Source organism: Mesoplodon bidens (assembly GCF_964165515.1).
Source record: "Mesoplodon bidens genome assembly, contig: HAP1_SCAFFOLD_634, whole genome shotgun sequence".
Lineage (NCBI taxonomy): Eukaryota > Metazoa > Chordata > Mammalia > Artiodactyla > Ziphiidae > Mesoplodon > Mesoplodon bidens.
Window position 1 is genome coordinate 140,777 of NW_027672018.1, and position 11,551 is coordinate 152,327.

The 11,551-nt window shown below is 37.1% G+C and overlaps 1 protein-coding gene across 2 annotated transcripts; it reads right to left on the reverse strand.

Moving 5' to 3' along the window:
• Nucleotides 1-2,030: 2,030 nt before the first annotated feature.
• On the reverse strand, nucleotides 2,031-4,595 carry LOC308610711 (MSL complex subunit 3-like). Of its 2 annotated transcripts, none has more exons than XM_081259751.1 (2): nucleotides 4,227-4,595; nucleotides 2,031-4,017 (listed from the first exon to the last, which is right to left on the reverse strand). In XM_081259751.1, the coding sequence occupies exons 1-2, from the start codon at nucleotides 4,589-4,591 to the stop codon at nucleotides 2,793-2,795; spliced, it is 1,590 nt and encodes a 529-aa protein (XP_081115877.1). In that variant the 5' UTR covers nucleotides 4,592-4,595; the 3' UTR covers nucleotides 2,031-2,792. The 2 variants fall into 2 exon arrangements, with proteins under 2 accessions (XP_081115877.1, XP_081115876.1); XM_081259750.1 differs by lacking the exon at nucleotides 4,227-4,595 and having other exon boundaries at nucleotides 2,033-2,612; nucleotides 2,792-3,990.
• Between the last annotated feature and the right edge of the window lie 6,956 nt (nucleotides 4,596-11,551).

The window sequence follows — 11,551 nt, forward strand, 5'->3', positions numbered from 1 at the left end:
AGTTATGCGCTGGAAACTGCAAAACTACACAAGCTGGAGAAGACTAATTTTCGAGGGGCAGTAAACATAATCCTAGGTTTAGTTATGGAGATGATGAATGTAAGGCAGGGTTTCTAAACTAAAAAACACTTTAAAAAATGTTTCCTCTGTCTCTTCATATCAGACCAAAATTGACTTTCTAAGAAAGCTGAAATACAACGGAAAAAAGCAATTCAGAGATATTTAGATATTTCAGACACGTTATGTTGAATGGTTCCTGTTGACCTGTTTTACACAAGATAGTCAAAATAGCTTCATGTGCTGCCATAAAATTTTCCAGTATTCCTATTTAGTATTTTTTACATGACGATTCTTATTTTCTTGATGCCAGTAAGTAATTACTTTTCAAAAGCAAGAACAGTGGGCCCGTTTTCTTATTTCTATTGAGTTAGTGTTCATTTTGGCAGTTACTATAATTGCATAGTGCTGAATTCAGGAACACTAGCCAGAAAAATAAAATGGGAACGGGTACAGTGCTCTTACGATTCACATACTAGTTTCCCTAAAAATGATTTCACAAGTGCAACACTCCTCTCTCTCCAAAGTCTTCCAAAACACTACAAAGGGAATATGATCGAAAGCATTTTTTTCCATCTCAAGGCAAAACAAGTGGAGGAAAACTAAAATATAAAAGGAACAAAGCACTCTCTATAATTACACTTGCAAAAATGTTTCATTTCCCCTAAATATCGCATATGTTTTCAATAGTACTTATTTTGCATGTTTAATATTATTCATAGTTACTGGAAAATACTACTCTTGAGAATCAAATCCTGTTATGTAGGAGAAGCCCACTTCTGTTAAACTAGTATGAATAAATGACAAAAACAACTTTCTATAATTTATTAGTTATTATGATTGTATTTTTAAAATAGATAATCTATTTCAAGAAAAGTTCTTCTGAGATAGAGGAGCTTCATCTCAAAAGTGATGGGAGAAAGATCTACAAAATCAAAGAATCTAGAAATGTAAATAGTTGATACAGAAAACAAAGGGAAAAGAATAACATTCCCAAATAGTTATAAAGTTTCCATTAAGATTTTACTAGTAGCTGGGGCCATTTGATTCTTCTTATTAAAGGAATAAGGAGACAATTTGTTATAAAATATTTATTATGTTGCTACTTTGTATTAAGTTAATATGAAAAATTCAAGCATAAAAATGCAATATCATTTACAATGAGGCCATAAAGTTACAGGCTATAACTTATGAGTGAGCAGAGTCTGAACCTTCTTTATGATCTTGTTGACATATAGTAGTTCAGGTTTCATTTGGCCTCTATGATAGTTACTTATAGTGAAATTTTAGGGCTACTCCTCCCAGTACCCCATTTTGCTAATTCCCCTGCCATAGTTTTCGTATATAGCTATTTCATCATTCCAAAAAGCAATCCAAGCAATGGTTATCCAATAAACTCTAAGCACTTAGTGAGCTTTCAACTAATGTTCATTGAAGAAAGACTGAATAAATGATTCTATTTCAGACTTAACTTTTGAATAAATATTTTATTCATCCATGGATAAAAGAATACTTAAGAAATTTTAAAATATATATCTTATTTTCTACATAATGTTTGGATTTTATAATTATCTAAGCTGATGTATTTGTTATATTTCAGATTACATCATTTTAGCAGGCTTTTGTACTATGTAAAAAGGCTACCTCATAAGAAGAAACATTGTTTTACATTTGAGAATTTTTTTTCAATTTTGTATTTTGAAATAATTATGTAATTATGGCAAGTTCCAAAAGTACTACATCGATTACATTGTAACATTTACCAAACTTCGGCTAGTGATAACCACTTATAAAACTATAGTACAATGTCCATAACTAAAAAATTGATATTAGTACTGTTGAAGAGGAAACATTTTTCCTCTATTCTTGTAGGTTCTTTTGCCTGGTCTACTAATTAAGTTGACATAAGACATTAACAGGAGAAAAAAATGAAATTTTGTGTATATGGAGCCTCACATAGAATTGAGAGGATTCAAGACAGGCAGTTAAGGCTTGTGTGCCATGCTGAGCTAAGGAGAAGAGGTAGGGGTCTGGGATTCCAAAGGGGAGGAAGACAATTTATAGGGAGATGGGAAGAACCAATGCTTGGTAAACAAATGTTTGTCATGCCACGTAGAGATAATGGGACAAGAGGAATTTCTTTTTTTTTTTTTCAGGCAATGCTTTATTTAGATCACCAAAAATAAGGTTTTATAGAAAAGGAACTGTAACAAGCAAATGTATAGCTGCAAATTTTCTTTTTGCCATCAATATCAACCCCCTCTAAAATATTCTGGGACTACTTTTCGGTTTCCAAGTAAAACTAATGTTTTGTTGCTCAGCCTCATCACAAGAATGAAAACGGTTTGCAAAACAATTTTGTTTAATGCTAACAAATAGTTTAAAAATGTGGTTATTGCTAAAAAGTAACTCCGTCTACTGAAACAGCCCAACCTACGCACACTTTCGTGAACATTTCACTGTGAACACAGCTGCTCTTTTCCCGCCGTCACAGATGACATGTACCGTGGCAAGGGTCACATGTTGGAGGCCGTTCAGGTACCTAGGAAGTAATCCTTAACAGAAATAACTACGGTAGGTAAGCAACTCAAACAAATGGGCCCGCCTCTGCCACACCCCCCCAAGGCGGGTGTCGCATTCGCTCTAAGGAAGGCCCACCAACTCCCTAGTTCTTTATCGGGAACCGAGAGTGCAAAGCTAGATAGAGAAGCTGTTCTTCCAGAACCATCAAAACCTTAATAAATCGCCCTGGGGTTCTTCGTGCTGTAGTGCGCCTCACAGGCAGCAACATAGGCAGACTCTGGGAAAAAGTCATCATGGTATTCTGCTAAAAACCTCAGAAAGAGATCAAAGTGCTTCAGTAAAGCCTTCAGATTCTTCTCAGAAAAGGACATCTTTCCAAGGATTTCTGGAAGTTTCACGAACAATCGCAGCAAGTGTTGCGCCCCATAAATGTAAGAGGGTGGAGGTGGCTGGTCACCTGGGGGGTAACTGTCGGGTACAGGTTTCCAGGAGAGGACCTCATTTATTTCATTAGTTCTTCTGCCTTCAAAGCCAGCAAACACCGCACTCCCTTCCTTGCTAGGGGTCAGAGGAACGGGTGAGGATGATCTGCTATGAACGGGTGTCTTCTTTTCCAGGTGCAGGAACAGCTTGGGCATGCTGGCAGACGCGTCCTGCTGCCGGCGCTTGGGCTGGGGCGAGGCGCTGCTCTCCGACAGCCGGTCGCAATTGGCCGAGTGGCGTGTGGACCGCCGCAGAGACTGCAAGGCTTCCGGCTCGGCTTTGCGCCTTTTGGGGGTGGCTGGCTCGCCTGTGGTGGGCTGACTCTCTGTGGACTGTGGTGTGGATGGATTCAACAAAGGTGGGCTTGGAGAGAGCTCCTCTGGGTTCCTATTAGTGTTTGTGGTACTTTCCTTAATCGGAAGAAAAAATTTGGACGAAGTCACCTTTTTATACTGAACTTGTTCATATGGATAGAGCAAAACCAATGGGAGAGTGTAATCAAAGGTTATTCTTAATCCATCCACCATCTCCTTACAAAGGTCAACGTTCTTTTCTGCTGGGATATAATGCACATTCATGTTGGCATGTGGCATAGCGTGATGGTGACGAGGCCTCTCATTGGCTGAAAAGGCTGCATTGATAGCAAAATGCTTCACGTATGATTCCAAAATAGTTATGATGTTGGTCTGGCACGGAAGTTTCACTAACCGTTTCCTCCTGTTGATATAGTAACAATCGTCCTCAAGCTTCTTCTTCAGAACTTCAGGGATTTCTATAGTTATTGTTCTTTCTTCCATTTCCTTTTTTGCATGCAGCTCTGGTTCCTCCTTCACTTCAGTCTTTTCTTCAATATCACTTTCTTCACTTATTTCTTCATCCTTTTCTTCACTACTGTCATCAGAAGAACTGCTTATTGAGTTTTCAACATTTTCATCTTTTTCTTCAGCAGGGAGGCTTTTTTTTTTTTTTTTTTTTTCTTTTTGCGGTATGCGGGCCTCTCACTGTTGTGGCCTCTCCCGTTGCGGAGCACAGGCTCCGGACGCGCAGGCCCAGCAGCCACGGCCCACGGGCCCAGCCGCTCCGCGGCATATGGGATCCTCCCAGACCGGGGCACGAACCCGTATCCCCTGCATCGGCAGGCGGACTCCCAACCACTGCGCCACCAGGGAGGCCCAGCAGGGAGGCTTTTTAAGACAGAATCCACACCAGGCAACCTGCAGCGCTTCTTCTTTCTTCCTGTGCTTCTCAGGCGAGCTACAGCTTTCCTTGCCAATTTACGCTGTAATCTCCGATTTTCATCGGTGTCACGAAGGACATGATCTTCAGCTGCCCATCTATCCCAGCTTCTGTTCCAACCATTAAAATGGATCAGATATTCTGGGATCTTTCTGCCTTTTTCGTCTTTCCCAACAATAACATCGACAATCTTGGCATCGTACAGCACTCGCGCCTTGGTGGGGTCAGGCTCGAAGCACAGCACTTTCTCCCCTGAGTGGAATTTAAATTTCATGCCCTCGCTCGCGCTCATTTGCTCATCGTAAGAGGAATTTCTTGATAAATAAGAACAATGGTAGCATTTTTGTGATAATATTTAGTCTTTTGTCCTCAATTCCTAAAAAACTCTTCAGAGCCATAAAGCGTCTTGTTATTCATAACAAGCTCTTTTGTGCCACAACTGGGTTTATGTTAACACAACTGGGTGACATTTGGAAGCACCTAAGGATGGGGGCTGGTTGTCAGGAGAACCAACATTGTGGTTAGAGGGTTGGAGCATTCAGTCCCACCCCAGGACATCTAGAGAAGGGAGAGGGGCTAGAAATTGAAGTCACCAATGGCCAATGAGTTATTCAATCTTGCCTAAGTCATGAAGCCTCCACGAACATCCAGAAGGACTGGGTGTGGGAGAGCTTCTGGGCTGGTGAACGTGTGAAGGTTTGGGGAGAATGGTGCTCTCAGAGCGAAGGGAAGCTCCCACCCTTTCCCCATGCCTTGCCCTACATATCTGGCAGTTCCTGAGTTATATCTTTTTATTAAAAAACTGGTAATCTGGTGAATAAATGTGTTTCCTGAGTTCTGTGAACCACTCTAGCAAATAATAGAACCCAAGGAGGAGGTTGTGGGAAACTCTGATCTACAGTCAGTCAGTCAGAAGCACAGGTGACACCTGGGCTTGTGCCTGGTGTCTCAGGTATGTGGGGTGGGGCAGTCTGGTAGGGCTGACCTCTTAACTTATGGAATCTGATGCTGTCTCTGGGTAGATCAGGTAAATGGTGTATGAATTGAGTTGAACTGAATTGAATTGTAGAATGCCCAGCTAGTGTCTGGAGAATTGCTTGGTGGTATGGGGGAAGCTCCCCTCCCCATGGTAAAATTGGGTGCAGAACCCGAAAGAGTGGCCCTTAAATTTTACAGGTACCGAAACATCATTTAACTGCCTCCTAATTGTTTTCAAATCAGAGTGTAAACACAGAGAAATTGTAATTTGTATAATTACAGTGAAATTATTAGTAACAGTAAGGCTGCCTTCTGAATGCTACAAGAATCATGGCGGCCAAACTATATATATTGCAAGAGATCCTGCCACTGGAATAGACAAGAAACAAACAAACAAAAAACACCAAGCAAGAACAACAACAAAATCTAGACTTCACTCATAATTTGAATACATAACATTGAAAACTGCAGTGGTATTTATTTAGACTTTCATATCTCTAGTGGTCGTTCTCTCCACTGCATATATGACAGTCCTTGGGTCCAAATTCAGGAGACCTGGTATCAAGTCCAAACTCTAGTAATCATTGGCTGCATGATTTCAGATGATTTACTCAATATTTCTTCCAAATTTTTCATTAGTAAAAGGAGGATGAAATCAATGACCATCAGACAAGGTCATTTTGAATGTCAAATAAGACCGCTTAAGAAGGTCTCTTAACTCTAAAGTGATATGCTGAAATTAGTAATCATTATTCTTTCATCTTCAATACTATGTAGCTCAGCTCAAAATTGAATCTATAAACATAATCCATCTTTCATTCTGACCTAGCTTTATATTCTTCTAATGATCTACCTATTTGCAATGGAAGACTGCAATAAAAATACCAAAATAAAAATAGGTTTTGGAATATGATTTCTAAATATATGAAACATTGAACTTTTGTAACTTTTTCATTCTTTTAAACAATGCATCCTTATTTTTCTTTCTTTCTTATAGTGACCTCATAGCATTTCCTTTCTGTCAGGCTAGCATTTCTTTTTCTACACAACACTGAATGTGGAATGCCGCCTGCCTGTGACATCCTATGTTTTGAGAGTCTGATTTTTAAGTTATTACTCGCAATTTTTGAAGCAAAGTGAATACTTAAAATTACCCATCCAAAGTGATCTTTGTAGTTTTACTTGGAAGTAGCACGTTCATTGGCTCTTTAACTTAGAAATTATCTAAATACACTAAATTCACATGTAAAGCATTCTCAGAAGCGAAGCAAATAAAATATCACCTTTTTCTACCGCATTCACCTGAATTTAAAGAAATATAAGTTATTTCTGCATTAACACTTAATAAACAACAATCAACAACATGTAGTTCCACATAAAAATCCTCATTAAGTCAAAGGAATATTTTAATGTATTTTCCTATCTCATACTTCCATACCAGAAACATTGTATCTCTGGCTTATTTTAGAGTTAAGATCAGCGGGTAACATTATTGGAACATTCTCTAAATTGATTTGTTTAGATTAAGCATTAGCAATCATGAAACAAATTAAAAGGAGAATAAGAAAATAGACATTTTATTGAAACTTGAGCTGGTAAAATGTTTGGTTTATTTATGGCAGTGGCTTACGTTTGTAATCAACTTTTTCTCAGGATAATAAAAATTTATTTCAGAACTTGTCAGCAAATTCTTTGACAAAAAACAATTAAAGGAATGTCAGAGGAAGTTCAAAATGGTGCTAGGTTGGAGAGGAAAATCTGAATGGAATTAAGATACTGCCAAAATGATCCACGAAGTAGACCATCTACAGCTAACCATTAGATCCAGGGGAGGCCTCTAAATATTGGTATTGCTGCACTTTGTGACAGAAAGGAAAATTATACAGAAGACAAAGAAAATCCCTTCAATGCTTATAATTTAAGAATCAATTTGAATCCTGGTATTTGATGATGGAATTTATTATATGGTTTGAATAATCTCTGTAACTCACATAAGTAGTATTTGTACTAAGGTAATAGACATACAACTAGGGTGAAAGACAAGAAGAAACCCATCATGCCCAGAGACTGGCGAATAACATCCCAGCTACAAGAGCCCTAAGGTGGAAACTGTTATCATACTAGCATTCATTCAATAGTGTGACACTTATGTAATAAGACAAATATTCATCCTTTGTCTATATAATGTTATGGTGTTGCTAATTATGTATAAAAGTAACACATATATTTCTATGTGTGCATTTTGGGCTAGTTATTGGTGGAAGTTTCAAATATTAGGAATCAGTCATTGGAATGAATTATTTTCACATTTTTTTCATGTGCTATCTGTGGAGCTCACTTTCATTTTTCTAGTTCAACTAATACTTTGGTTTCAGTTGCATTTGTGCTCTGTAGACTAAATGACTAAAATACATAGTCATTTAGAAAATATTACTAAATAGGTAATTCTTGATCTTTAATCAATAAAACTGTCAACTTGGCTTAGTGGGATTAAAATGTGATGTCTTCTCTTGTTCTTTATTTACTCTCTTTACAATACAGTAGTGAACCAGAAACCAGTACTTTTCAGTATAGTAGTAGATATTATTGCTTCTGGCTAACCAAACTTTGATTGATGCAGATGTTAACTCTAATGTAATCTAAATTCTCTGTGGCTATTAGTAATCAACACACTAACTATTGCCCGGGGTTCTGTTAACTTTTTATATTGGAAAAATGATTTTTCATAACTGTAGGGTTAAAATTTTATTTCCTCAAAATAAGAAAAACAGACATAATCTGAGAGTAAATTTCAGGTACATAGAGTCTAAAGGAATACAATTTACAGCCAAGCTACTCAAATACAATCTTCAACTATCTTAATCTACAAAACTTTCTGCAAAAATGCAGTAAAATCCAATGACTCTGCAGTACCCGCTGCACTTCTCTGCTCATATACCTGTGCCTTTTCTGTGCACTTCATTGATTTTAAATTGTTAGTTTCTGAATCTCTGTGCTTCGCTCCCCAATGCTACTTCTAGAACCTCCTTATTCTATTCTTCCTTAAAACATTCAGGTCTGCATCTTCTGTCATCAGAGTAAACCATCCTGTATCTCTTCATATTGCAGACGTTTTCAGATACCCAAGCTGGCTTCTCATTCTATGACTATAATTCTTGATTAGATGTCTAATTCTCATAATTTCTGCTTCTATAACTCTTAGTGATTTCAATATCCAGGGAGATGAAAATTCCAAAACTCACAGCTTCTTGGTTATCCCATCCACTTTCAATATGTCAAATGCCAGTTATATGAAGATAACTCTCAAAGTTATGCCTTAAGTTCTTCCCTTTTACATCTGTGAAAGTATCAGCACAATCAAGAGTCTGAATACATCATCACCTCCAAGAGCTTCCTCATACCCTTTTGAAATTTATTTCTCCCCTTCCTGTGCCCTTTCTCCCCTCAGGCAACTACTTATTCACTTTCTAGCACTATCAACTAGTTAAACCTGTTCTCTGTTCATCCATATGGGCTGGAAGTGGAAGCTGACTCAGGTAGTGTTATAATTTAGCATAACCCTTACTTATTCCTGTCTATCTTATTCCACTATTTCTTTTGCCCAAATTGGTTTTGGGAAGAGTAGAAAACATAAAAAGAAGTAAAAAAATCAGGTAATATGTGTAATATTAAGATTAAAAAAGGTAATGACTTGATTTACTGATTTATTTTAAAACTCTGATTTGATCTCCATTCCACAATCCCAGACTTTTGCCTTAATATCAAAAAGTGTCTCTAGCTTAAGGTCTGCTCCATACTTTTAAATCTGATTCTTTTTTTCGAGATGAACAAGTATACCTATTGCTTAGTAGTTATAATCATGACCTTTAGAATTTTAATCCTGGCTTGAGATATTAAGCAAGGTATTTCATTTTTCCACACTCTCTTTCCTCCACAGTAATACAGTGATATACATTGTGCTTACTTCCTAGGGTTGTGTGAAGCTCAGGTGAGTAAATCGCAATTTACTCAACATTGCAATGTTTTCGAAAACAGAAAAAAAAATTAGCATTACTTATAAAATCATTTAAAAATGATTTCAATGACATTTAGAGACAGCTGTATTCATATGATTTTTCAGATATGTTTGTTTTCTAAAACTATGTAAGAGTAAGTGCACTAAACAAATTATCTAGTCGGTCTAAAGCTCCATCTATGCTAGTGGCACCAGAGCTCATTTTTGCAAGTGCCATTCATAATAATTGCCCTGTATGAGGCAATGTCCTTCGTGACAGCAAACTTCACTTCACCCCCTTCCAAAGGATATTTCTGGCCAATTTTCCTCAGTTCCTGGGACTGTAGGGGGCTGATCACAGCAGGCTTGCAAATGAGAAACAAGATTTCTCTCTTCTTGGTCCATTACATGTAAAATTGTGATGTTAACATGCTTTTTTAGAATCACTTGGATTAGCCCAAATGATGATGGCTTGAAGTTTTCCTGGAATTTTTTCATACATCATCTGCTCTAAAATGAAATAATGATTCATAATGTAGTCCTCACTCAAGGCACAAAAAAACACATTACTAATGCGCATTTTCCTTAATGGAGTGGGTTCTATTATAGTGAAAGAAGACTCATTATTCCTTGGCAAATATACCTTGGTACATACTGTTGTGGATTTATCAAGAATAATAATGACTTAAGCAAGGCAGAAACACATGCAATTAGATTTCTCACCACAGACAGGGGAGCACAACAAAAACTCAGCATTATCAGTGGATCTTCAACTGTGTATAAATCTTCAGTTGATGTGTATAATGAATCAGGTCAAATCAGTTTTAATAAAAATATGAGGAGCACTATTTGAGGTTGATAATGGTGACTGTTTAGAGTTTTATAGTTATGTTTTTAGTGCAGATCAGTTGGAAATCTTGTGAATAAGTTAAAATAGTAAGAAATAAATGCTATCATAGGGAGTTGGGAAATCTAATGTGTTGCAAATAGAGTATCAACAGTTATTTCTGAAGTAGAGTTTCTAAAGGTATCTAAAACACGCAGAAAGACAGAGAGAGAGAGAGAGAAAGAATAGATTCTATCAAATGTTTATATTTTATGTATGTATGTAGATAGCTGATAGATGAATAATAGATAGAAAAACAGCTGCACGTACATGTATATATATTCTACATTCCCTGTTTGCAATAAAAATAGCAAGCTGGGTGGGACCTGGGGCCTGCCAGAAACTCAGACAAAATACGTAATGTATATGAGCACATAGCAAGTGTCAATCAAATGACTTAAAACCCCACACTTAACTTTCACAACAACCCTACACAGAACGCTCAGGTCAAGACCCCATACCTACTGTTCCTAAATAAAAAGTAAAAATGGCAAAAACTAAGTTTGTTTGTAGAATTTTTAAATTTATTTGGTAGCAAATCATGCTTTAAACTGTGACGCTATTATGTTATTTGTAGTCTTTTTTCAACCAACCAAGTGAGACTATCCACTTGTTTCCTTGCAGAAATATTAATAGGTTTGTTTATGAAGTGTAACATAGCACGTAATTTATATGTTGTATTACTTACCAAAATTAAAAAAATATATATGTCTGGTCCCAAGGGTTTGGGGTCATGGAATTGTGGGCTGTACCTGCATCCTTCCCATGCCAAGGTCACTATAGTTCATTTAGTGAGAGTATGATTGTAGGTCAACATATCAGTGGCTTGTACTTTCTGTTTAAACAATATTGTGGAGACAGTAGTTAATCACCATCATCACCAGCAGCAGCAGCAGAGGTAATTTTCATTTGAATGCAAATAAATGAGTCGAGATCTTTGGGATTGTCTCTTGATGAACCAGAGAATAATTCGTCTCTTTTCAGTTGTATATTTATGACAATAGTGTTTTTCAGAAAGCTGGTTACACTTTTCTCTTCCGTTTCATCTCCCTTCCTACTGAAGAGAACTAAATTTGCACGACAAGTGATAAAAGAGTCTGAGACAGCACAGAAATGTCTAGCAGGTGACGTGTCAAGTTCAGCTGGCTTTCCCTGCAGCAGCTGGTTTGCTTTCTCTAGCAGATGCTCTAAATTAGGTAACTGAACTTGGTTTTTATTAGGCATACCTGTTTTTGAGGATGCTTAGGGTAAATTATGTGTCCAAATACAGCAAATGTATATAACATCTTTTGACAGATTTTTGGAAGTAAAATTGGCTAATGTTTCACTTTATTTTCCCTAATAATTTTTCCTTTTTAATCATTTCCCAAGTTTAATATATTTTTGCTGTGTTC